Source organism: Megalobrama amblycephala, linkage group LG17 (genome assembly GCF_018812025.1).
Source record: "Megalobrama amblycephala isolate DHTTF-2021 linkage group LG17, ASM1881202v1, whole genome shotgun sequence".
Taxonomy (NCBI): Eukaryota; Metazoa; Chordata; class Actinopteri; order Cypriniformes; family Xenocyprididae; genus Megalobrama; species Megalobrama amblycephala.
This window is the reverse complement of record NC_063060.1, coordinates 39,689,054-39,716,294: the sequence shown is the minus strand read 5'-3', so window position 1 is coordinate 39,716,294 and position 27,241 is coordinate 39,689,054. Positions and strand designations below refer to the sequence as shown.

The window sequence follows — 27,241 nt, the reverse complement described above, 5'->3', positions numbered from 1 at the left end:
TTAATTTCATATAGTGAAATTAATTTTTAGAGTGAATGTGACTTACAGACAGGGGAGCCGAATGTGTTTAATGTACTGTAAAGATGCAATATTGTGTATCAGGTTTTTGTACAGTGTTCTTGTGTTTCCTGTGACTGTGGGCCTCAGAGCACAGTAGTAAACAGCAGAGTCAGACACACACACATCCTGGATCATCAGAGGAACTGAGCTTGAGGATTTGTTGAGATCTGCATGAAATCTTTCCTCAAATTCTTTTTCACTGCTGCTTGATCCAGTTGAGAGTTTATGGAGCATGTAAACTGGGAATCCATTGGTTTTCTGCTGGTACCAGTAAAGATAAGGGTATTGGTCACTGGTGCTGTAAGTGCAGTGAAGTGTGACCACGTCATGTTCAGACGCTGTTTGAACTCTTGTTGGCTGATTAACAGAATCTTGTGTGCTGCACTCTGTCAGGAAATATAAAAGGAAAGAAACAAATCAGTTTTCATGTAAAGATAATAAAGGAATAATACAATTTAAAAGCAAAGTTACTTTACCTAGAACTGCAGCCAATAGAAGTAAACTCTTCAAGCCAGATTAACATAGTTTACATACAAGCATATAAAACTGCAAACGTGATATTAGTGAGTTATGATGATGATGAACATGAGCCAGCCTGAGTTTAGATTTCACTGTATGTGACTATATGTTTGCACAGGTTAAACACATGTAGGAGGAGCTTGATAGAATAATAGGCTACAATTCTGCCACAGTGTGGCCAGTTTCTGCAATTACATTAAAATAAAAACAGAAAACCCTTGAAGCAGAACTGGATGCAGTTTTCGCTTTTGGATTTTAATCTTTTTTTGTAACACACACAATTTTCAACATTTACTGTACACTCTCAAAAGTTTAATTCTGAAGGTTAAAAGGATCAGGCCAAAAAGTTAAAGTAGAGGAATTTGCTGACTAAACATAAATTAATTTGATGCTGCATTCACAGAAATTAATGAAACAATATTTTTTTATGCTTTTAATGTTTTTATGCCTTTAATCTTTTAATGTTTCTGTTTGTCTTTTATGCCTTATAATCTCTTCACACAGGTGTTAGCACATATTTTATTACATTTGGGGCTGGATAGATTGTGGTTTTGATTGTGGTTTTCACTAGATCGGTTCAAAGTGAAAAGAGCTTCAGGTTTTTGTACGACGTGTTTCATGTTTTGTATCACTGGGCTTCAACTCTTAGAGCACAATAATAGAGAGCTGAATCTGACAGACGTACATCAGTAATAGTGAGTTCAGTGGATGTTCGTGATGTAGTCGACTGAAACCGATCATCAGAGGTCTGTGCATCAGAACTATATGATCGAGCTCCTTTGAGTAATAAATACTGAGGTTCTTTGTTTGGATATTGTCTGTACCAGTAAAGATAAACATATTCACTATTTGTACTATATGAGCAGCTCAGCTTGACAGTTTCTGTTTCTTTAGTGGTAACATTTTTCTCTTTATCTGGCTGAATATTGTCTCCAGACACCAAACCTGTGAACAATAATCAGAATAATAAAAAATTATTTGTCATAGCAAGAGTGACCAAAAACATTTCAAACACGACACAATGCAAACAATAAAAATGAGTAAAATAAGATTGTTAAATCATTTTTTTTTTTTTAGGTTTTCCAATCTCCATTGTTTCATCATTTACTGAACAATTACTGTACCTGTTCCCATAATTACAATGAGCAGAAAGCATCTGTCCATGTTGAATCAGATCAGCAGTTCTTTGCTGCACTGTGTGTGAGACACTGAAGGACGTAAAGACACACATGAACTTCCTGCTCAGTCACATGATGTCTGTGTCTCTGTCTAGGCCTTTTACAACAATTTTAGTATAAATTTTTCTTTGTCAAAATAATAAGTAAATGCTACCATCTTGAAAGCATGAAATCAAGATTTGGAAAAAAATGACTAGCTGTTACAAGTGTGATCAGTTTGGATTTTTGTACTAAGAGTTTTGAAAATGTACACCTTACTTGTGAAAATAGTACCAAAGTGAATAATAATAATAAAAAAAACTCTTTATATAAACCAAAGAGTGCTATGTCCTTTTTTGTCCAAATTTTGGATAATATGACATTATTGTGTAAAAAGATGTCACATATACATCTCTGAGTATTTGAATTGAGATGACAGGATAATGTGATTTTCAGTCAAATGTCTCTGTTTCTCTTAGAAGTTTTAGATTCTTCATAAGGTTCATCATTATATAATAATTTGAGGAATGATACATTCTTCTTAAATTTGCTGAGCTGGACAGTCTACATTACATATTTTCATGCTGCCAGCAACTAATGTTTATTAATTTATTTTTGTCATTTAATCTTAAATGTTTGTTTATTGTTTGTGATATGTCCACGTCTATGATACAAATGTTTATCATGACTAAAATAGTAATGATCTAGAAGAGGTGTAAGAGCAGAATTGAATAGAAAAAGAGTATAATGATAATAGTTAACAAGACTGATTAGCTTAAAAATAGTTCTATAATAAATATTTTTTTTATTATAAAACTTCTCGTTTTGTTTTCAAAGTGTTTATTTCAAGATTTAAATTAAAATCTGAATCCCAGATTCACTGCAGAGAATGAATGCTGATCCAGAGGCAGTTCTGAACACAAGTTATCATCTATTTCATGTTTTTGTGTGAGTGTTGAGTGTGTTTGAGTCACAGTGGGCTTCAGAGCACAGTAATACACAGCAGAGTCAGACACACACACATCCTGGATCATCAGAGGAACTGATCTTGATGTGGAGTCCAATGTTGCATTAAATCTGTCTTTAAATTCATCCTCAGTAGATCCTTTCCCAAAGGAAAATTTACTCAGAATGAATGTTGGTGATTTGTTTGGTAGCTGTTTGTACCAGTAGAGATATGCATTTGTAGTTGTGGTAGAATAATTGCACAGGAGAGAAACTTGATCTTGTTCATTTGTAGTCATTTCTCTGTAAGGCTGTTCAACTCTGTCTTGTCCCCAGCACACTGGAAAATATTTAACTATTTATAATTTACATATATTTATTACTTTAAGTTAAGTAAAAACAGATACTGAAGTGTGATTGTCTTTCTTACCAAAGTCCCGTGTTGTGAGGAGAAGAAGAATAATAATCAGTTTTTGCATTGCTGAGATAAAGAGATTATTTTAACATATATTCAATGAATGTGTCTCTGTATCTTTACTGAAGCTCTCTGTTTCCTCTCTGCTGATCTTCTCTTGATATTCCCAGTCTTCAAGTAGCTCTAGGTCCTCACATGGCACACTGCTGATGACACTTTAAGTGATGCTGCCCCCCAGTGGTGAAATTATGTATTTCTAACACTTGAACACCTTATGTTTACATTTTATATCAGTGGACATAGAGAGGACACACTTTTTGATATAAAGCCTCAGGGCCAGATTTACTAAGAGCTTACACCAGTGCAAAAACCTGTTAAAAACTGTCAGGACTTACTAAAGACATGCAGTGAAAAATTAGCGATGAAAAGGCATGGAAAGTTATTTTTGCGCCTGACCTCATTACATATTAATTTTTAGGAGTTTTCCTTTCAGATTCAATATTTATGCGGGGAGAATATTTAAATAAATCATGCAACATGATTTACTAAGGTTTGCATTTGTCAATATACTGGCATTTGTACTAATATTTAATGCTGAAACCCATTTTGTGCTTGAATTGGCTGCGTCTGTGTTCTTTAATTTGTGCGTTGTCAATAAATCACCCACAAAATTTCCACTCCCATCTGCACTTTTATGGGATTGGGGTCTCATTTGCCGTTTATTTTAAAATTGCCTTTACCATCCAGAAACTTTTCAAAAAAGTCATGTGTCACGGGTTGTATGTTGTTAAATCTAAGGATGATGTGTGATGCAGGATAAACAATAATAATATAAACACAAAGAACAACAGCACACACATAACTTTAACACAAGGCAATGAATTCAAGACACAGAGGGCTAATATACACAAGAGGATGGCAATAAAAAAAAAACGGAACAGGTGAGAACTAATGAGAAACGACAACTAATGAATGAATCGAACACAAGCAAATACAGACAATAAAAACTAAGACTAGAAACTAAACACGACAATAGGTGTGTTTGACTTGAAGCAGCGCTGGACAAGACCGATCGGTAAATGACACCAAAGTACAGCGAGAGTGATTCAAAAGCATTCACTAAGCCGTCTGCTCTCTAATCGCTCTCTCTGTACTTTGGTGTCGTACACTGATTGTTCTGTCCAGCACTGCTTCAGGTTGATCATACCTGGTGAAAAAAACATAACTGTGAAATCATGCTGTTTGCAATCAGTTGAGGAAATACAGTGAAGCCACAGGTCTCCATCAACACTGATTATCAGTTATACACTTTAATTTGCACTTGCTTTACAGTCAGTAATTATTTTACAGAATTAAGTTTATTTTGTGGCTTAAATGTATATGAATAATAAATAATTTTACTCAGAGACTGTTTGGCTTGCCAAAACTGTTACATTGCAGCTGTCGCAAACTATTTGACTTTTGAAATGTAAGTTCTTTTTTTAACCAGGAACAGAGTGATTTTGATGCAAAAAGTTGTTTTTATCATCTCTTATATCAAAAATATTTTATTTAAACCTATGAAAATGCAGATCCTGTTGTAAATAACAATAAAAAATCTAATTTTTTAAAGCTGTTGTTCCATTTTTACCCCTTTAGCAGATTTCGACTCATTTTAATAAACCAAGCTATTTGTGATAATACAGTAACTGATGTTGCACTCCACATAAAAACAAAAAGATTCATGAGGGTGGGTCATTATTTCTGAAGGTGTGACTTGATTTTATATTGGACACTTTTTGTACATGCAAATATTTTTAATTTATACAAACACTTTTTCACTTTAAATAATAATGCATTTGCATTTCAAAATGCTCAAAATGCTTCGTTGAATGGGAACAAGATTAACAATCCCATTTCTCCCGAACTGTAGAATCCCATTGATTCCTCACTCTGAGCAGAAGCAGGTTTTTGTACAGAGTTCTTGTGTTTCCTGTGACTGTGGGCTCCAGAGCACAGTAATAAAGAGCAGAGTCTGATACTGCAGCAGAGGAGATGATCAGATCCACATGGTTTTCCTTTTCTTTTCTGATTTCAGTAGTGAATCTGGAATCTACATCAGACTCCCGACCATCTTTTGCACGGTCTGAGATGAGCACAAGGAATTGAGGAGCTGATCCGGGATACTGACGGTACCAGTGAAGATTAAATGCAGATGAATAACTGCAGGATAATGTAACATTTGAACCTTCGACAGTGAACTCCTCTGTTTTAGTTGGTTTAATTTCATTTCCATATGTTGCATCTGCAAAAGTAGATCAGATCTTTACTGAACTGATGTTTAAATTAAATCAGTCATTTTAGATGTACAAACACAAAATACAGTATAGTGTACAATACTTCATTTTGAGCAGAAATTTTTAATTTTCAATTAAATAAAAAAGCTCATTTAGCATTTAAAATGAGAAAATTATTTGAAAAAATATATATTCTCAAATTAGAAATGCAAATGCATGCAAAACATACACAAATGCACTTACATGCCAAGGCAGAGATCAGAATGACTGAATGAAGTATCATTGTACATGTGTGTGTTCACTGCAGCAGGACTGAGCTTTGTGACAGTCTAGCAAAACTAACATCATCTGAGATGTTAAACTCCTCCTCTTTCATCCTCTGTAAGTTTGATGCCAAAAAACCTCATATTATATACACACATTTTAAAACCAAACAGTACATTTAGTCTAATAAATGTCAGATCTGCTCATTCAGGTTAAAAAAATAATAATATACAGATTCAAGATAACTTTAGCATATAGACTATATGTAAAACTGAAATATAGTGATGAGTGGATGACATGCACTTTACACAGGTAAATTATACAGTATGCATTGTAGCGATGTACAGTTATTAATCAATTTATGGATGAAATATGAATATCATAATTCAGAAAGCTTTATGACGTTCATATATCGACCCAACGGGGAATTAAACATATATGGTGAATTAACTACAACGAATTATAATCAATCACATATATGATTAGTTCTGGTTTAATAATTATGTGGAAAACTATCAGTTCGTCCACCGAAACGGAAAATTATCCACAGATTATCACGACAGAAATGTTATTCTCGGGCCGGGAGACTAACTTCCTATCATAGCCTCCAAATATAGAGCAAGGATATTAGAATCAGAACGTTAAAGTGACTCGGTTGTTGCTAAAATGAGCAAGTGAACAAAAAGCATGGATATAATGAGTTTAATATACGAAACGGGTAATACACAGGTTATACGGCTAAATGGACACAAGTAAATACAAATACATACAAAGTAGAAGAAAAGGCAGAAACGAAAGAGATGATCAAAGCAGGTCAAATTGCAACAGTTCACCTTTAAGAGCCAGCAAGGAAACTCAGTATTTAAAATCGTAAAAACGTTATACTTGCATAGGTTAGTCAGGGTGCTTGGAGTTTCGGAGCGCTCGGTTTGATAGTTGCTTCTTCTTCCGGAGGTTGTTTCGGCGAAGTTTCAAACGAAGGTTTAACTGTTGTAATATGACCGGAAAATAAAGAAGAGAGTCCGTCTTGACGGCAGGAACTCGTGCAGAAAACTTGTGCCCCCAAAAGACGCGTGTCATGGTGTTTTAAAGACAACAGCCCAGAACGCCTTGATAACGTCCTCCAATGCTAGCGTTGCAATTTGGTGGGTTTCCACATTCCTTTGTCCTGTCTCCCGAATAAATGTATGGTATGTTGAATCAATGCATTTTCTTCATAGTGTTATTAAACATTGAACGATGCATTTGACAGACATGTATAACGTACATCAGTGAATAGCTCGGATTCACAGCTTTACGGAGAAATCAAACTCGACAGGTGTCTCTCGTCATATAAAGAAGATACCCTTTACACTCTATTACTACAGTTTCACATGAAAACTAACCTACTACAGTCAATTCTACAATTCTACACTAGTAACACATACATGCAGCGAGCACTACAATGGCAGATACATTCATATTTGTAGGTATAATGTTTGTGCATACAGTCTCTATGTAGGGGAGCCGTGTGTGTGTGTGTGTCTGTGGGTGTGTGCGTGTATTTTCCTTTTATGACCGTTTGGAATTTGGACCTGGTCCCTAGAAACCCGATCCGTGGTGTTGCACCCCCTTTGAAGTCGCGGAGGAGAGGTTAGGGGACTTATCGAAACAGTCATAAAAAGAGTCTCGTGATCCATTAGTGTCTGCCGGGTCGGAATCGATGTAAGATTTACAAACCAAAGTTCCGTGAATTGAGGCTTAAACACAGTTTATGGTGGGACCTGCTCATCCTTGAGACTGTGCAGACCCTACAGCATGTTATTGTCATGGGACAGAAGTCAATATCATGTGGATTTACACCTTTTCGTATAACTGAGCACTTCCTCTGTTTTTGTGTGAGTGTTGAGTGTGTTTGAGTCACAGTGGGCTTCAGAGCACAGTAATACACAGCAGAGTCAGACACACACAGGTTCTTGATTGTCAGAGGAACTGAATCTGATGACACTTTAGAGCGAAATCTCTCCTGAAACTGAAGATCATTATCTTCTGCTCCATATTTGTTTCTCCTCAGGATATATTTAGGAAAGTCATTTGCTCTCTGGATGTACCAGAAAAGATCAGGCTGCGGTGAAGCTGTTTTAAATTTGCATTGTATTGTTACTGATTTTCCTTCAAATTGGACACTCTCCACGACACTCTGTAAACACAATAATGTAATAATAAACTGTAAAAAATAAGGTTTAAAACTGTTTGAATTGGGAAATGTCCACACTTACCATGATAAACTGATGCAAAAATGAACAAGTTCAACAACCTAAGAATTATCATATTTTATGTGGTGACTGAAACAGGAGAAAAAGATGAGTAATTCAGTCGGTTGTGTCAGTAGGAATGAGGATGGTGTATAACAGAGAGGGGAGGTTAAACAGATTTAAAATAAGAAAATAACAGATTTTAAGCGTCTACACTGCCCTCTTCAGGATATTATTAGAAATAGATTTTACAATTACAAGTCAATTTTTCATTCATTATTCATGCAGCACATGACAGAACACTGTAGTGTCAATATTTGAAGTTATTGATAATTCAGACACTTAAACATGTATGACTGTATTTAAAATATTTTCATTCTGTGACAGGAATATTTTCACCCTTTATTTTAGTATGTATCAGGATTAACAACATACACCCTAATTAATGTAACATATACCCTTGATGTAAATGGAAATATAAGGAATAGAATATTGTATCTACATTGTCTTTGAAATTGTAAAGCCATGTGAAAAATGGCTTTATAAAAGCTTTGGGCAGTCTGAGTTTAAGTCCTGTCTTGTAGACATTTCCTGATCCCGTCCCCCTCTCTCTCTTCCATTTTTCTACCTACCTACATGCTGTCCTATCACAATAAAATAAATGTTTAAACTGATGCTGGTAAAAAACATCTCTCATCATGAGGGATATTTGGAAGAATGTCTGTAACCAAGCAGATCTCGCCCCCCATTGACTACCATAGGTGTCATATCAGTTTCGTAAGTTGAATAGGGAAGGCGTAGTATGTACAGCGTAAGCTTTTTGAAGAATACGGAAGGCAGTCTGGTGGAAGTTGGATATTTTACTTCATAACTTGTTAAATATGGATTTTTTTTTTTTTTTACACAAACACATTTCTTCACTTCAGAAGGCCTTTATTAACCCTCTGGATCCGTGTGGAATATGTTTCTGATGCATGGATGTGGATGGAGACACTTTCTTCAGCTCAGACTCGTTTGGTGATGCATAGTGCCATTATCAAGCTAGGATGCGTCAGGATATTTATTAATATTTCTACGATTGTGTTCATCAGAAAGAAGAAAGTCTCATACACCTGGGATGGGTTAGTAAAGCTTGGGGTAATTTTCATTTGAAAGTGAACTAATCCTTTAACATAGTTTACATACAAGCATATAAAACAGCAAACATTAGTGAGTTATGATGATGATGAACATGAGCCAGCCTGAGTTTAGATTTCACTGTATGTGACTATATGTTTGCACAGGTTAAACACATATAGGAGGAGCTTGATAGAATAATAGGCTACAATTCTGCCACAGTGTGGCCAGTTTCTGCAATTACATTAAAATAAAAACAGAAAACCCTTGAAGCGGAATATACTGTTTTTACTGTTTACAGTTTAATGTTTTTTTTGTAACACACACAATTTTCAACATTTACTGAACACTCTCAGAAGTTTAATTCTGAAGGTTAAAAGGATCAGGCCTACCTTTAATTTAAAGTAGAGGAATTTGCTGACTAAATGTAAACTAATTTGATACTGCATTATGGAAACTAATGAAACAATATTTTTTTATGCTTTTTTATGCCTTTAATGTTTCTGGTTTTCTTTTATGCCTTATAATCTCTTCACACAGGTGTAACCACATATTTTATTACATTTGGGGCTGGATAGATTGTGGTTTTGATTGTGGTTTTCACTAGATCGGTTCAAAGTGAAAAGAGCTTCAGGTTTTTGTACGACGTGTTTCATGTTTTGTATCACTGGGCTTCAACTCTTAGAGCACAATAATAGAGAGCTGAATCTGACAGACGTACATCAGTAATAGTGAGTTCAGTGGATGTTCGTGATGTAGTCGACTGAAACCGATCATCAGAGGTGTGTTGATAACTATATGATCGAGCTCCTTTGTATAATAAATACTGAGGTTCTTTGTTTGGATATTGTCTGTACCAGTAAAGCCAAACATTATTGCTGGTTGTACTGTATGAGCAGCTCAGCTTGACAGTTCCTCTTTCTTCTGTGGTAACAGATTTCTCTTTATCTGGCTCAATATTGTCTCCAGACACCAAACCTGTGAACAATAATCAGAATAACAAAAAATTATTTGTCATAGCAAGGATGACCAAAAACATTTAAAACACATGACACAACGCAAACAGTCAAAATTAGAAAAATAAGATTGTTAAATCATTGTTTTTTTTAAAAAAAAAATTATTTACCTATTCCCATAATTATAATGAGCAGAAAGCATCTGTCCATGTTGAATCAGATCAGCAGTTCTTTGCTGCACTGTGTGTGAGACACTGAAGGACGTAAAGACACACATGAACTTCCTGCTCACTGTCACATGATGTCTGTCTGCCCACCTATCTATCTATCTATCTATCTATATGTCCGTCTGTCTGTCTTTTACAACAATTTTAGTATAAAATTTTCTTTTCAAAATTATTTTCTGTCCTTCTGAAACATAGACGACATGAAATATGTGTATTGTCTGAAACGTTGTGAATGTTTTATATTCTATTATGTTTTTATTTATATTACATTAACAGTGCAGCTGCAGTTTCTAAAGAACATTTGACAACACTGCAGCCCTGTGGCAGAAATGTGATTATCATTTAAAGGTGCAGTATGTAATAATTTTGTCCGCTAGAGGTCGCTAGAAGCCTATTCAAAACAAAGGCGTAGTTTGATGACACCAAGTTTGAGCGCGGAATCTTGGGACATGTGGTCTCCACCTAAATGGACGGTGCAAAAGAATAGGGATAGGACTCGGGAAGAAATCATGTTCATGGATGTGATTATTAACATTACTGTAGTATGAAGCAGACCAGGAGCGAGTGTTGTGGAGCTGAACGAGGAGCTGGAGCGGTTTAGGTTAAAGGTCCCGTTCTTCGTGATCCCATGTTTCAAACTTTAGTTAGTGTGTAATGTTGTTGTTAGAGTATAAATAAAATCTGTAAAATTTTAAAGCTCAAAGTTCAATGCCAAGCGAGATATTTTATTTAACAGAAGTCGCCTACATCGAACGGCCAGTTTGGACTACATCCCTCTACTTCCTTCTTTAATGACGTCACTAAAACAGTTTTTTGACTAACCTCCGCCCACAGGAATACACAAGAGTTGCGTTTGTAGAGTGTGTTTGTCGCCATGTCGTCGAAACGCTGTTATTTTCATCCCGCAGTCCAATCACCGGGTCTGATTCCGGCTCAAATTGATAGGGTAAAATTAAAGACATGTTTACAATAACACTGAGCGCGTGCATCTCCACGTTATGGTAAGAGGCGTGACCTTTCCGGGCAAGGAGCGCTAAGCTGCTGTCGAATCACAACACAGGAACCGCTGGCACAATCAGAACTCGTTACGTATTTCTGAAGGAGGGACTTCATAGAACAAGGAAGTCATCAGCCCGTTTTTATGACAGTGGAAACAGCGGTATACAGATAAGTAAATTATGTGAAAAATACTGTGTTTTTTACACGCGAAACATGAACACATGTTATATTGCACACTATAAACACAATCAAAGCTTCAAAAAACCACGAAAAACGGGACCTTTAAGAAATCATGTTCATGGATGTGATTATTAACATTACTGTAGTATGAAGCAGAGCAGGAGCGAGTGTTGTGGGAACTGAACGAGGAGCTGGAGCGATTGATCAACACACGCCTCACGAGCAGCGGGACTTTTATTATGACACAGTCGCTGGCGCCGCTTCCGCTTTTCCAGTCATGAGTATGAGGTAACGCAGCTCTGTTTATCATATTAGATACATTTGAGTGTGTTGAAAATGATGTTATAACGTTACTCTGTGCGTTCGCTCGGCGGCTGCTGTGAGACACTGTTACACACTGCAGTAAAATAGATCGATTTTACAATATCATATTAATGCTGGATGGCTTGTGTTGATAAATGGCATACAATTCATTTTAAAACGTATTGTATGATGGAGAAAGTTCTGTATTAGTGTTACTAAAAATAAAGCTGCATCTGATTATGCTATGTTAGCTACTTCACAAAATAGTGTTTTTCTCTGAGGCATGGTAAAGCATGGGACTCACAAAACATCAAGAAAATTAGATTTAAACAATAAGACTAAACGTGTTGAGCTATATAACAACAATTCGTTTTCTGTCTATAAATATATCAAAACAGTTGTTCCCTTGTCTATTAAAACGTGTATTATATTAAAGCATCTTTGGTGTTTCCATGGTTTCTACAAAATAAAACCGGAAACCGAGGGTAACGCGGGTATGACGCAATAGACAGGCGACTCCTCACACGTCCCAGAGCCTTGGCTAAAAATTGCAATTTTCTCACGGTTTACAAACAGTTGGAAACATTTGGGATATTGTAAGTACTCAAGTGAACAAAATATATAACACTGGCCTAGTGGTTTTGGGATATTTTACTGCAAAAATATTACATTTTGCACCTTTAACACTTTTAATGTGTCAGAATTTATTAAATTACTTGGAAAAAGTCATTGTCAGTTTAAGACTGTTTGACTCTCTGTATCAGCTCTTCTTGCTCTCTCTCACTGTGTCACATGTATGCGAGGAACTCTGGTTTGGATCCTGGATACTGACGATACCAGTGCAGGTTAGTTACAGCTCCATCATATTTACAGGACAGAGTGACTTCATCTCCTGCAGATTTAAGCACCTTGTTTTCCAGCGGTGTTATTGACTGTGCAAATCTCTCCCCTGCAAGACAACCATTAAACTTTTGATCAAACTTACCCAAAGAATGAATCGTGCTGATGCATTAGTCAGTTAAATCAGTTTCAATATAAAAAAAAGAGATGAAACTCCAAACATTGTACAAAACAAGAAAGCATGTGATTAAAGGTCTAGAATCAGGAAATTTCTCTTACTTTTCATCAACAATATCAGAAGAAGAACACAAAGGATCGTCATGTTTGCACTGTAGGAAGAAAAAGAGTTTAGTTTGCTCTATATCAGATCTCCACAGGCTCCTCCTATCTGTCAGTGTCAGAGGATGAGAACAGCATTAAAATGACATCAGTTCATGAACACTGAAAACATATGAAACCATAATATACCATAACCATACTATAATGCTGTGCTGTAAGACTGTCAGAGCTCATCTGATCATTAAGATTATTTTCTTCATTATGGTGGATGTTTTTGGCTTCCTGCTGGTTATTGTAATAAAGCCCTGTGATTGGGTTTCACCTGTACAGTACATTAGAGTCCTCATTCATTACAGCTGCAATTTAGTTTAATTAAAGCTTCTGATTTAAATGTCAATTTTGTGTATATCACCCTCTTCTGGTCTTTCATAGATTTCTGCACATAATACATCTTCACAAAATCTCTCTCTCTCTCTCTACATATACATATATATATATATATATATATATATATATATATATATATATATAAATGAAATCAAAAACTAAGTGATTTATCCTAACACAAATTGAAACAGCATAATGATGTAACTGATGCTGTTGCACTGTGAGAGATTTTGTGTGAGTGTTGAGTGTGTTTGAGTCACAGTGGGCTTCAGAGCACAGTAATACACAGCAGAGTCAGACACACACAGGTTCTTGATTGTCAGAGGAACTGAAGTTTTGCTGAGATTTGCTTGAAATCTCTCCTTGAATTCATCCTCATTTTCTCCAGTGTTAGAATATCTATTCAACATGTTCTTGGGGATCCCATTAACTTTCTGCTGGTACCAGAAGAGAGTCGGGTTTGGGTAAGACGTCTGATATGTACAGTTGATTGTTACATCATCACCTTCAAAAGCAGACTGAATCTTTGTGTGCTGATCAACTTTGTCTTGAGATTTACATCCTGAAATAGAATTGAAAAAATATGAATACAAATTTCACACATTGACTGCAAGGAATATACACATACACAAAATAATCATTATTTGATAGCGCTACTCACCCCAGATATATAAAAATATGATCACAATGACACTTTTCCAGAGTGCCATAATATACAATTGAAATCCCCAAGGATATATGCAGAGATGTTGTGATCTCCTTCCTCTTTCTGTATCTGTTAAAGCAGCAGTAAATTCAAGTCATTTGGTCTGACTGCTGGGAGGAGCCTGTGCTACAGTAAGTGCCAATGAAGACTGTAGTTTATGTAATATATAGTGCTGTATCACTTCATTCACTTATCTAAATGAAACCAGATCTACTTTCCTGTCTCACATATCGCAGAGTATGAGTCAAGGTTTTTTAACCTTTTTTTTACATTTAACAGGTAAATTACTTGAACTGCAACCATTAAAAGTAAATTCCTCAGACAGATTAACAGATTATAGAGTCTAATAAGTATTTCAGTGCTCAAATGTTTGCAGATGTTACAAGGGACAAATAAGAATAGTACATTTAACATACAATGGGATCTTAAATGAATCTTAAATTACATTTTGTCAGAATAAAAAAGGTGTTTCAAAGCTAGTTACAGTAGCTCCTGTTTGACTTTTAAGATATTTTTAACCCTTTTTTTTTTTAATTGCATTAAAAATATGTAAATATTAATTTTATTTATTTATTTATTATTTTAAATATAGCCACATGTAGCATTTTTTTCGAGCAAGACAATCTTGTTAGTTTGTCAGTGTGAGATGTTTAATGGTCAAGAATAACCTATTGATTATGTAAACTAAATATAAACTAAAACATTTGTCTTAATGATAATGATTTAAATGAAGTAATTAAAGAAGTAGAAATTAAGATGCCACATGGAACGTGACTTCTGAATATATTTGTAACGAGGCGGGACTCGAGGTAAGATCCATCTGCAAGCTTTTATTAAACAATGTTCGTAGTAAAACAGGCAATGGTCAAACAGTGGCAAACAGGTATGGCAGAGAGCAGGCAGAATCGTAATCGAGGAACAGGCAATGGGTCAGGGCTGGCAGATAACAATCGTAAATCCAAAACAAAGCAAAAGGTCCAAAGGGCAGGCAGCAGAGAATAATACACAGGGAACAGACAGGATCAGAAACAGGCAGACAAACAAGAGTGATGAACGCTCAGAAATGTAACAAGAGTTAACAAGACCTCGCAAAGTATGACAGGAAGTGAGTGGCTTAAATAGTCCAGATAATGTGCTGCAGCTGGGTGTGGTGATTACTGATTGGTGAAGTGAGCTCAGGTGATTGCTGGGGAGGATTGTTGGAAATGTAGTTCGGGAATGACAGGGAACGTGAGAATATTAATGTTTCTTACGTTTTTTTAACAGGCCTAATTCAGCCTCACACAGGTGTTACCACATATTTTATTATATTTGGGGCTGGATAGATTGTGGTTTTGATTGTGGTTTTCACTAGATCGGTTCAAAGTGAAAAGAGCTTCAGGTTTTTGTACGACGTGTTTCATATTTTGTATCACTGGGCTCCAACTCTTAGAGCACAATAATAGAGAGCTGAATCTGACAGACGAACATCAGTAATAGTGAGTTCAGTGGATGTTTGTGATGTAGTCGACTGAAACCGATCATCAGAGGTGACATAATAAGCACTCGCTGATCGTGCATTTTTGAGTAATAAATATTGAGGTTCTTTGTTTGGATATTGTCTGTACCAGTAAAGCCAAACATACTGACTAGTTGTACTATATGAGCAGCTCATCTTGACAGTTTCTCTTTCTTTTGTGTTTTTCTCTTTCTCTTTATCTGGCTCAATGTTGTCTCCAGTCACCAAACCTGTGAACAATAAAAAGTGATTTTTGATTTGTGAAGGCAAGGTTGACAAAATGATATTGCAAGTATAATATACTTTAAAAAAAAAAAAGTTTGATGCTTTAGAATTGTAATTGTTTATGTACAGAATTTTATTAATTAATAATATACCTGTCCCCACAATGAGAATCAGTATGAAGCATGTGTCCATGTTGAATCAGATCAGATCAGTTCTCTGTTGAGGCTCTCAGTGCTTGAGCTGTAAGTCACTGCAGATCAGTCACAAACACACACAGGAACTTCCTCCTCACTGAACTTCCTGCTGCTGTTTGTGATTGTCATTTAACTGTGTTAGATAACTACACAATTTTTATTTTATTTTATTTATATTATTAAAGAAATTTATATAACATGCGACATGAGAAGCATGATAATTACCAGTACCAGTAGTGGCCAAAAGTGATGTCCAGCCAAGGACAACTGATATCCACAGCCTTTATTTAAATATTATTAAAAATGTGTTAAAGATTTTGTAAACATAATGCATTGTTGTGCTTGAAGTCTTATTTGTGATAACGCAATTAAACATGCCAAAATATCAGGACATATTTGGCCAGGTTGTCATACAAAGAAATTATGAACGCATACAAAAACAAAAGAAAAAAATATATTAAATTATATGTTGTAGTCAATGTTTGTTTGTTCAGATATTTTTGTTTTTCTATGCATTGTTTTGCATAAAATAAATCCTGTAGATGTAGTTTGCACTTTGGCAAATAATCAAACTAATCAAACTTGTTGTAATGGTTGCTGGCTGTAGAGAAGAGCACGATGATGGAGAGCAAAGGAATACTTAGGAGATCATAGGAGACAAACTTGGATAACAACCACGTTAGGCATTCACACAAACAATACTGCAGAAAGGAACAGACAAGACACAGGGCTTAAATAACAGGGATAATTAATGAGTTCACTAATATAACAACAGGTGAACGAAATCAGTAATTAAGGGAACAAATTCACACCTTATAATTAAAAGAAAATAACATTTTGATTTGCTACCTGTGATTTAGCCTCATTGGTTCTATTACTTTCTGACATAATACTGTAATTGTCAGTTACAGTTTCTTTCTATCTGTGTTCATCTCTGTCTCTGTGTTTCTCTCATTGTAACAGGTTTTTGTACAGTGTTCTTGTGTTTCCTGTGACTGTGGGCGTCAGAGCACAGTAATACAGAGCAGAGTCTGATACTGCAGCAGAGGAGATGATCAGATCCATGTGGATTTGTTCCTTTTTTTCAACTTTAACTGAGAATCTTGGATCTACATCAGACACCTCATCTTTTTTTGAATTTCCAAATGTGAGTACAAGAAATTCAGGTTTTGATCTTCCATACTGACGGTACCAGAGGAGATCATCTGAAGCTCCAGGGGAAAGACTGCAGGGTAATGTAACACTTGAACCCTCCTCAGAAACAACACATGTGTTGTTTGCCTTGATGACATTTCCAAATACAGCAGCTGAAAAAGAAAATATTTGTAAAAGTATACGTGTAACTTTTTACTGAGATGTTTTAAATAAAACACATTGTTATAAAATAACCAAATAAACACACACCTACTGAGACACAGAGCAGAATAACTGAATGAAGATTCATTGTTCAAGTGTTCACTCTGAGAAGAGTCAGACTGAATCGTTTCATCCACAGTCTCTTTCAGACACGATTAGATCATGTCAGATCTGTGAACTCTGAGTCCCTCCTCTCTGAGAACATTATAACATTATGTTCTGTAAGTTCAATTCTGTTGTTCATTGCTGCAGTTCCTAGTGAATGTCTGAGAACGCTGCCATCTTGTGGCATGATATACCTACACAATCCCCTGGTTTCACAGACAATGCCTAAGCTACTCCTAGACTAAAATGCATGTTTGAGCTGTTTTAACTGAGAGCAACTTGTACTGACATATCTTAAAGGTGCCCTAGAACCCTTTTTCACAAGATAATATAAGTCTAAGGTGTCCCCTGAATGTGTCTGTGAAGTTTCAGCTCAAAATACCCCATAGATGTTTTATTATTCAATTTTTTAACTGCCTATTTTGGGGCATAATTAAAAATGCACCAATTCTGTGCGTGTCCCCTTTTAAATGCTCGCAGCTCTATAATACATTGCATAAGCAAAGTTCACACAGCCAATATAACCCTCAAAATAGATCTTTACAAAGTGTTCGTCATGCAGCATATCAGATCATGTGAGTATAGTATTTATTTGGATGTTTACATTTGATTCTGAATGAGTTTGTTAGTAGCCTAGGCTGTGGCTAATGGGGCTAAAGCTAACATATTAATGATCCCGACTGTTGCGTCACAGTCGGTGTTATGTTGAGATTCGCCTGTTCTTCAGAGGTCTTTTGCAAAAATCAAATTTACCTAAGAAGGAGGAAACAATGATGTTTGAGACTCACTGTATGTCATTTCCATGTACTGAACACTAATTATTTAACCATGACGAGGTAAATTCAATGTTCAATTCTAGGGCACCTTTAAAATATGTCTCTCAAGATGCACACCAGTAATGTTTTATTCTAGGGCACATTTATAAAAGCTACTTAATACCCTAATTGAACTAAGGCATAATCCTGGCTTATTCTAAACCCTGTCTGTGAAACCGGGCCAATGTGTTACACATAATAATGCTTTGAAACGTAACTTTTGTATGGATTTGATATAATTAACATTATTAGAATACTTAATACACTATTCAATGTCACATTGATTTCACTTTTTATCTATTCACTTTTATCAGTTTTGCACCTCATTAGATATTTATCAAATTATTTACCTGTTCTACATAATGCATATTAATCACAGTTCTCTTAGTCTTTGTGCATCTTTCTTCTTTCACTAATTAAGATAAGGAAATGTTTTTGTACAGTGTTCTTGTGTTTCCTGTGACTGTGGGCATCAGAGCGCAGTAATACAGAGCAGAGTCTGATCCTGCAGCAGAGGAGATCATCAGATACACACGTTTGATCTCTTTTGAAGCTTTTGAAAACAGATGAAGATCAGGTTCAAATGTGGTTGAATATTCAGTAACATGAAGTAAAAATTCTGGTTTTCCTCTGAGATACTGACGATACCAGTGGAGAGTAACACTACTGCCACTAGTGAGACTGTAGTTACAGGAGAGAGTCACATTTTCACCCTCAAAATCATGATACAGTTGTACTGTATCACCAAAAGAAATTCCTGTAAAAAAGAAAAGGACACTAATTAATCAAACAATTAAACACACACACACACAGAGGCTGATACTGATTGGCTAAATATTTCTTACCCATGCAAAGTTGCAATATTATCCAGGTAAAGAAAAACATGTCTTCAGACAGACAGTGATGGCAAAAATAGTATTTGAATAACTGTTTGACTCTCTCACACTCTCAACAGTGTGAATCAGCTCCACCCACTGCTTGTAAACTGGGAATCCATTGGTTTTCTGCTGGTACCAGTAAAGATAAGGGTATTGGTCACTGGTGCTGTAAGTGCAGTGAAGTGTGACCACGTCATGTTCAGACGCTGTTTGAACTCTTGTTGGCTGATTAACAGAATCTTGTGTTCTGCACTCTGTCAGGAAATATAAAAGGAAAGAAACAAATCAGTTCCCATATGAAAAAAACCTGTATGGTTCATATACTGCAACCATATATCTTCCTTACTCAAATCGCCCATAATTACCTTATGTGTTTCATATAAGTCCAATACATGTCTTATACAAAATCAGACCGATTATGGCCACTTTCATACTAAAAAGCACACATACAACTTATAGGGGATTTTTGGGTCATATATGAAAACTGCATAAAGTCTTATATGATTTTTACATGACAACAGTATGCAATTGTGTATGATTTTAGTAGAAAATATATAAAATTCATATACAAATCATTTAAAGTCCTTAGAAAGAATCATATGCTAGTCATATTTGATTTTTATACATTTTGTATAATTTGTTTATATGTATTTCATACAAATTTAATATGTTTTTAACAGAGAAATGGTGTGTCTACTCTTAAAACTTTATATGTTTCCACCTAATTCCATATATTACAGCATTAATATCACTATATGTCTACATATAATTTTCATACATGTTTTCAGTCAATATTTCAATAGCTCAGCATGTACTAATCATATATGATTTCAGTCAATAACTCACAAATTTGCGGTGAAAGAAATTTTATTTTAACACAAAGTAACAAAATCAAATTATACTCCACAATCATTTAGAATTGAGTCATTTAGAACTTGTTTGCAAACTGAACTTTGCTCAGGAACAAAAAAAAAAACACACAACAAAAAACAACACCAAAATACCTTTAACACACTGCTATGGCCATCAATTCTCAAATAGCATTAAGGTTTCTGGATGTTTTTGTATTTTATTCTTCATTCTAATTTCGGTAAGTTTGGCATTTATGGTTGCACCGATGCTGGAGGGCACCACATGAGGCCACTTTTGCAGCGTTGCTCCTGTGAGACAAACAAATAAAAGGCAAAACATTGCTGTTGTTAGGAAAGTGGCCCACAGTCCTTGACTACATATCAAGTTAGATAAATCAACAGTAGCATGAGGGTGGTCCAGTGTTTAGAATCAGAAAGTTGTGAGTTTGACAGGGACTGCCACTATTGTGGCCCCTTGTGTCGTTACACAAACGTAAGTAAGTTTGTTAATTTTTAATAAACAAATTAAGATATTTTTGATGAGATCTGAGGGTATCTGATCCACACATAGGTAGCAACGTCATTGCACTTCCTTTGACATCCAGAAAGGTAGTTAAAAACATGTTTAAAATAGTGACTTCAGTTGTTCAACCTTGATGTTATGAAGAGACAAGAATACTTTTGGTGTGCAAACACAAAAAAATAATGACTTTATTCAGCAATTTGAACCGTTGTCATACATAGTGAACTCAGTGCAGGCTTCGTTGTTTACATCCGAATGCCAACTCAGTATTGGTCGAAACTGAATGTGATCAGCATGACGCATGCATGTGATATTTGCATGTTTACATGCAAACAATGAGTTTACTACGTCTGAAAAAGGTTTAAATTGTTGAATAGTCATTAATTTTTTTATTTTTTAAAAATTTTGAACTACCTTACGTTTTTCTATCTTTCTGGACATCAAAAGGTGCAATGACGTTGCTGTGGTGATAAAGGTGCTTACGTTGTTTAGATCAGATACCCTAGAATTTTATCTGAAAAAAATCCTTAATTTGTGTTCTGAAGATGAACGAATATCTTAGAGGTGTGGAAGGACTTGAGGGTGAGTAATAACTGACATTATCATATTTGGGTGATCTAACCCTTTAACCTAAACTTACTCCCAGTAGTTCACTTTGTATATAATAATAATATTAATAATAACAACAACATTAGGGTTTCAGCACTTCATGCTAAAAATACCCTATAGTGTAACAGTATATAATATGTATCAAAGATATTCACTCTAAATTATTACAATACTCTGTACTACAATAGTACAATACAATAAAACTGGTTTGAAACTTACTGTAGATGGCTTCCACTTTCATTTTGTCAAGAGCCTTGCGTTGTGGCCCAGAATCCCTGGATGTTCCTCGAAGATTGCTTACAAGGAGCACATCAATTGGGAACACTGCTGTCAGGAGTGTTCTCACAAAACAGGAGGCGGAGTTCGCATTCTGGGCCACGGCCCAAGCCAGTCTGTCAATGAATACATTAGATCCAGGAGAGATTTCCACCTGTTTTTAGGAAGATTAGGAAAACATTTATTATGCGGTATTGTACTTTATATATATTATGCAGTAGTTTTATATAGATAGCCTACTGATTAACACTTTTTTTCTTTGAAAACTGCAGTCTTCACTGACTAGATAAACCAGTACACTACCTGTTCTGTGGATGCTGCTTTCGGTGGGGAGGGCTCTGCAATACTCTTTGGCAAACCCTGTCCACCTTCCAAGTCAGAGCTGCCTGACGACATTGAGGAACACTGAGACTTCAGGGCCATCTTTACCTCATTTATGAGATTTGGTAGTTCTAGCAACAAAAATATAACAAAATAACATAAAATAAAGCAATCTCTTATACCTATTTACCAACTTGACTATCTCATATGTGTACATATGGTCATGCAAGCTGATGAATTCAAAACGTTAATGATGCATTTTTTTAAAAAAATCATGCAATACCAAATGTTACAGAGGTTGGATAAGTTTCAGGTCTCTTGTAATATACTTGACAATGACGTAATTGCCAATAATTAATATGATTACCAATTATTAAATTTTTTGAACCAAGTTAAATACTAGGTTAAATAATAACATTGAAACAGAATGGCAGTTCAACAATAATTTAAATGTTTGAAGAGCAAAGACAGTAAAAACAAAGTAAACCAATAGATTTTCATAGCTTTTACCAATTTGTTTTTACTGATGTTTTATAGCTGTTTACGGATTCACCTCAACAGTAAAACAACTAATACATGCCTCTAATGAGCATTTCTCTTAATTTTTCATTGTCATTTCTCAGTGTTTCGTTTTCCTCCTCAACTTCTTTCAGCTTCTTCTGAATCTCAGTCAACTTTGTGCCTTGATACTGATCAACAACCGCTCGAGCAACATTTTGCTGTGGTTTGAGAATCAGTCTCCTTTTTCTTTGGGTCTGTCATGGAACAAGAAACAAGAGATGGAGATGTAAATGTAAACAGACTGACATAAAATGACTTTACAGCATAGGATGCTACATGAGAGAATCTGAAGACACTGGCGTACAGCACATCGGTAAGCTTATGAACTTGCAGCAAAACGTGCCTCTGCTCCGCTTTAATTTTTTTTTTAGCAATAGCAGGTTTCTTCAAGGTTCCATTAGAACCTTGTTATATTAAACTTCTTAATTTAATAAATTTTAGTATTGTACCATAGGCTATATATATATATATATATATGTATATGTATATATATATATTTTTTTTTTTTCTTTACTGAAAAAGAAAATATTAGATTAGTCAAAAACCTAAACTGATAATGAAAATAAATTCGGTTAATCAATTGATTCAATTGTATTAGTTTAAAAATAAAGCATTTAAAAGATAACTATATAAGGAAGTTATATTTAAACATTTTAATAAAATTTTTCCTACTCCAACTTGTTGGTTTGAATGATGGCTGTAATAACTTCTCATGACAGATTTATTTAAATGTACATTAATGAAGACAGGTTAAGTCAATATATAATGAATATACAGTATATTTAGCAAAATGCTAGATCGTCCAGCCCTACTCTCAATTCAGACTTTTTTCCCCCTCAGAATGGCATGATATATATATTGTGAGATAAAAACAATTCTGAGAGACGTCATATAGGATAGGGCCCCCCACGCACCGTAGGGTGTGCTGTACGCCCATGCCTGAAGGGTAAGCTAGTAACTGTGACGTCATTAAAGAAGGAAGTAGAGGGATGTAGTCCAAACTGGCCGTTCGATGTATGCGACTTCTGTTAAATAAAATATCTTGCTTGGCATTGAACTTTGAGCTTTAAAATTTTACAGATTTTATTTATACTATAACAACAACATTACACACTAACTAAAGTTTGAAACATGGGATCACAAAGAACGGGACCTTTAAACAAAAACATTAATGCTCTTTTACTGCTACAAACCTTATTTTGTATATATATATATATATATATATATATATATATATATATATATATATACATAAACATTTAATAAATAAATTACAAAACAAAAAAAGAACTTAATCGATGAAGTAGATTACTACACAAATTACATATGGGTTGCTAAGTTTTTGATTACTAGTTAATTTTTGCTTATTTATCACATGAAATTTGGATCCTTCAAATGTTTAATCAACTTTAAATAATGGCTAATATGACCTTACTACATGTTAAGTAATACTTCAAAAGTATTATCGTCATGTAAAGTAAATTGTGTTTGATTATATCCATTAAAATTTGCCCCCGGTTCCACAAATAAGGCTTAAGCGTAGAAAGTAACTTGCAAGTTAACTGAAAGTAACTTGCACTGACATATCTTAAAATATGTCAGTGCCATTGTTCTGTCTCAAGATGCACACCAGTAATTTTTCTCTTACTAATGTTTATAAAAGCTACTTAAATGCCCTCACTGAACGAAGGCCTAATCCTGTCTGTGAAACCGGGTCTTAGTGTCAGAGGAACACAAACAGTCTTACCGGTGTATTGTCAACATCAGTTTAATCTGAATCTGTATATCTCGATGGTGGGACTGAGGCCCGTTTCTTAGGCAGTGGCTTGTCCCTTTGATCAGACTCCAACTGCAACTCAAATTCTTTAATCTTAGCAGTAGTATGAAATCTATTGCCTGAAAAATGATTTAAAGAGAGAGAAATCAGATTAAGGCACTTTAAAGCAAATTAAACAATATTTTAAATTTAGTGCATTTAATAATTCTTGTGCCTATTATTGTGTAATGGTAGTTACACAACTGCCAAAATTACATACCACAACAACAGCTTAACATTATTTATTGGACCTGACAAAATATTTAAATATATATATATATTAAAATAAAATTTATTAGATAGGTCTACTTACTGCTCACAAACTTTACGGAGGCAGCATACACTGGCCAGCCATGTTTTGGCTTTTTTCCTTTCTGCCACTCCACAGCAGCTGAATAGTCATTCAGCGGAAATCCATCTTCATTCATCTTGGTATCATCATACCTACGTATTGCATCAGTTTTAACTTCACTAAACATTCCTGCATCCTCCCCACTGACCCACTGCACCACAGCAAACTTTCTCATCACACCTGGGGAATCAAAAGAAGGCTTTTAGATAAACTTGATTACAGCATTTAAGGATGTTTCATTAGATTTCCCATGTGAAGTTCATATTTGGATGTCTTGAGAGTATGACTGTAGCACCATGGACTTTTACATTGTAATAACAGTTAATGCTAGGCATAAAATGTGTAAACAGCATGCAAGTTAGCTTTAGAGCTGTTTTTAGATCAGTAACGTTACAATATATAATTAGGACTGTCGATTTAACTACATAATCTGATTAATTACTTACGAAAAATAACGCGATTACAATATTTTAATAACGTACCCGCCCCAGACTTAGGCCTACATGGCTTCACAGCCCTATAGATACTAGCCTACTTGAAAAATAAATCCTAATGTTTGGTATACCAATACAGCATAGAAGAATACAACACAAAAAAGAAAAAAAAATAGAATAAAATAAAATAATCCAGCTAACGTTACCTATAAATACACAAAGCAAGGGCTATGTCAAAATTATTGCAGAGAATTCCTGGATAAGGCTCAAGTTACAGTTGCTAGCAAGTTAATTGCAACTCGTTGTCTATAAACGGATCAACTAACTTTACTTTGCTTAAAAACTGCTAAATGAAAAAAATGCGAATGAACACCAATGCCTCGGAAATCATTACAACAAGTGATAATTATTCCTACCTTAGTCTCTGGTGACGTTAGAGAAGAAATCCACGTTTATGCAATGAGCTGTTGAAAAAGCAACGTCCCGTTTTACCGCTCTCTGGGTGACTGTTCAAATGTGATCTGGATTTTCATTGGATCCCGCCAAGCAGTTAAAATATTAACCAATCGGCATAGTTTTTTTTTTTATCATGGATCCATCCTTTTTAATATTCCTACATGTTGGTGATTGTTCGGAAAAAGTATGTAGATTCAGAATGTCGAAAAGAAAATCGTATTGCTTTCAAAATTGCCACGGAGAAGAAAGAAAGATTCCCCTTCGTACTCGGACCAGGTGGAAAAAAAGGTAAACAAAAGGATTGTTTTATTCATTTTTTTTAGTGGCGGGTGTTCTTAAAGGCAGTGTCTGTAAATATTATGCAGCCTTTGTGGCCTAATAATTGTATGTATTTTATGTCATGATAAAATTGTCCCTTGTGGTTGTATTGTTTCATAGCTGTGCATTGTTGTTTATGGTCAGGAATATCTGTTATGAACAGGATAACATTGCTATAAATATACATAACATCTGTGATAGCTGGTAAAGTTTATGCCTTCACAACCTATGGAGATGGCTTCTCAGAAAAAGTAATGTTCTACCAATAAAAGACACCAATATAAATCTAAGCAATAAAAATCTAAGGTTGAGAACTGCTGATCTAAACTAATTATAAAGTAGTCTAGAGTTGTGAAGCTGTCTCTAACATAATGTTGCTTCTCAAACTGTATAGGAAAATTGCAAAATATCTACGTGACTTGGAAGGGGAAACTTGTGCCACTAATGATGTAAGTACTACGCTATAAAATAAATAAAAAAAAATACAAAGGAAAAGTTAGAAGATAATTCAAAAATTGTGGCGAGTATTGTACATTGATGTGATAAAATGCAAGTTTTGTTCAGCACAATAACATTGAAGGATTTCTTATCTTTTGAAAAGAAACTAGTCAACTTTAATGGACTGTTCTATTGTCTTTCTCTTTTGTATATTTCCTTTTGCCCTGACTTAGGAGGATGTTTCACACTCACCAAAGGGGACTGAAGAATCCACCCCCACCGATGTAGGCATCCAGGTAGACATGTTTAGAGTAAATGGTATTATTCTGTTAAAATAGGCCTATTGTTTTTTTTCTTTTACATAATTGAATAATGTATTCGTCTCTTTTAGGACGATGTACTATTACAACCAGAGACCATTAGAGAGTCACCATCCATAGAAAAACAGGTGAAATGTTTTATTTAACTGTCCTCTAGCTATCAGTATTTGGATACTGAGGATTATCAAAGCCCATTCTTTTGATTTTTATGAACTGATGTATTGTCTTCTTTTAGGATATGTCATACCTCACAGAAAGTGAAGAACAGTCACAATCACCGGACACTAATGTGAGATTTCTTCATTTGAAAAGAACCAACTCTTAATACTTGAAACTGTATTTCTTAAATAACATTCTCCTTGACATTTATTTTTTCATTTTGTGCCCTCATCAAGGTCCTTCTACCTATGATGACAGGGCAGCCTATACCCATAGAACAACAGGTAAAAATAAGTTTTAGAGGTTTTAGTTTATGAAAATTATATTGTAAACATTAGTTTATATAAAATATATATTTAACAAAACATTTTGTAATCAAACTGCTAGAAAATCAAAGCCATAAATTTAAACAAACTGTGTTTCAAATATAAGGTTGATAGCTCAAAAAAATTACTTTCAGTAATATATTTTGTTTGGGCACCAAGTTCTCCCTATGTCATCAAAGCTCCACTGGTTCACACAGTAGTGTTTTTCTCTCTCAAATATTACACATACACACACACACGATTTTTATAATTACAAACATACAAACCACACTTTAACATCCATACTAACACACCCACACAATTATATTAGCATCATTTATCCATTTGGCTCTATAATATGCAGAAGCAGAAAACAGGAATAAAGTGAGTATCTGTTTTATAGACAACGGTACCATCTGGTAAAAAATAGTCAAGTTATATTTTTAAGCCTGGCCAAAACTATTTTATGTCCCTAAAGTGCAAAATATATTTATTAAAGGAAATAAATGTGAAATTAAAAAAAAAAAAAATGAAAAAGACAAAAATGTCCATAAGGACACACAAAGGT

The 27,241-nt window shown here is 34.9% G+C and overlaps 1 protein-coding gene and 3 gene segments (V, D, J or C); all 4 read right to left on the bottom strand.

Moving 5' to 3' along the window:
- Positions 1–42: 42 nt before the first annotated feature.
- Positions 43–1,713, bottom strand: LOC125251933. The gene is made up of 4 exons (XM_048165002.1): positions 1,704–1,713; positions 1,265–1,524; positions 537–564; positions 43–446 (listed from the first exon to the last, which is right to left on the bottom strand). Exons 1-4 carry the CDS (start codon positions 1,711–1,713, stop codon positions 43–45), a joined length of 702 nt encoding a protein of 233 aa, XP_048020959.1.
- A 10,726-nt stretch (positions 1,714–12,439) lies between these two features.
- LOC125251932 lies at positions 12,440–14,068 on the bottom strand. The segment is given in 3 exon segments: positions 12,440–12,600; positions 13,363–13,719; positions 13,819–14,068. Coding segments are annotated over 3 exon segments (567 nt in total).
- A 731-nt stretch (positions 14,069–14,799) lies between these two features.
- Positions 14,800–15,924, bottom strand: LOC125250977. The segment is given in 2 exon segments: positions 14,800–15,591; positions 15,739–15,924. Coding segments are annotated over 2 exon segments (357 nt in total).
- A 702-nt stretch (positions 15,925–16,626) lies between these two features.
- Positions 16,627–17,434, bottom strand: LOC125250975. The segment is given in 2 exon segments: positions 16,627–17,087; positions 17,185–17,434. Coding segments are annotated over 2 exon segments (396 nt in total).
- Between the last annotated feature and the right edge of the window lie 9,807 nt (positions 17,435–27,241).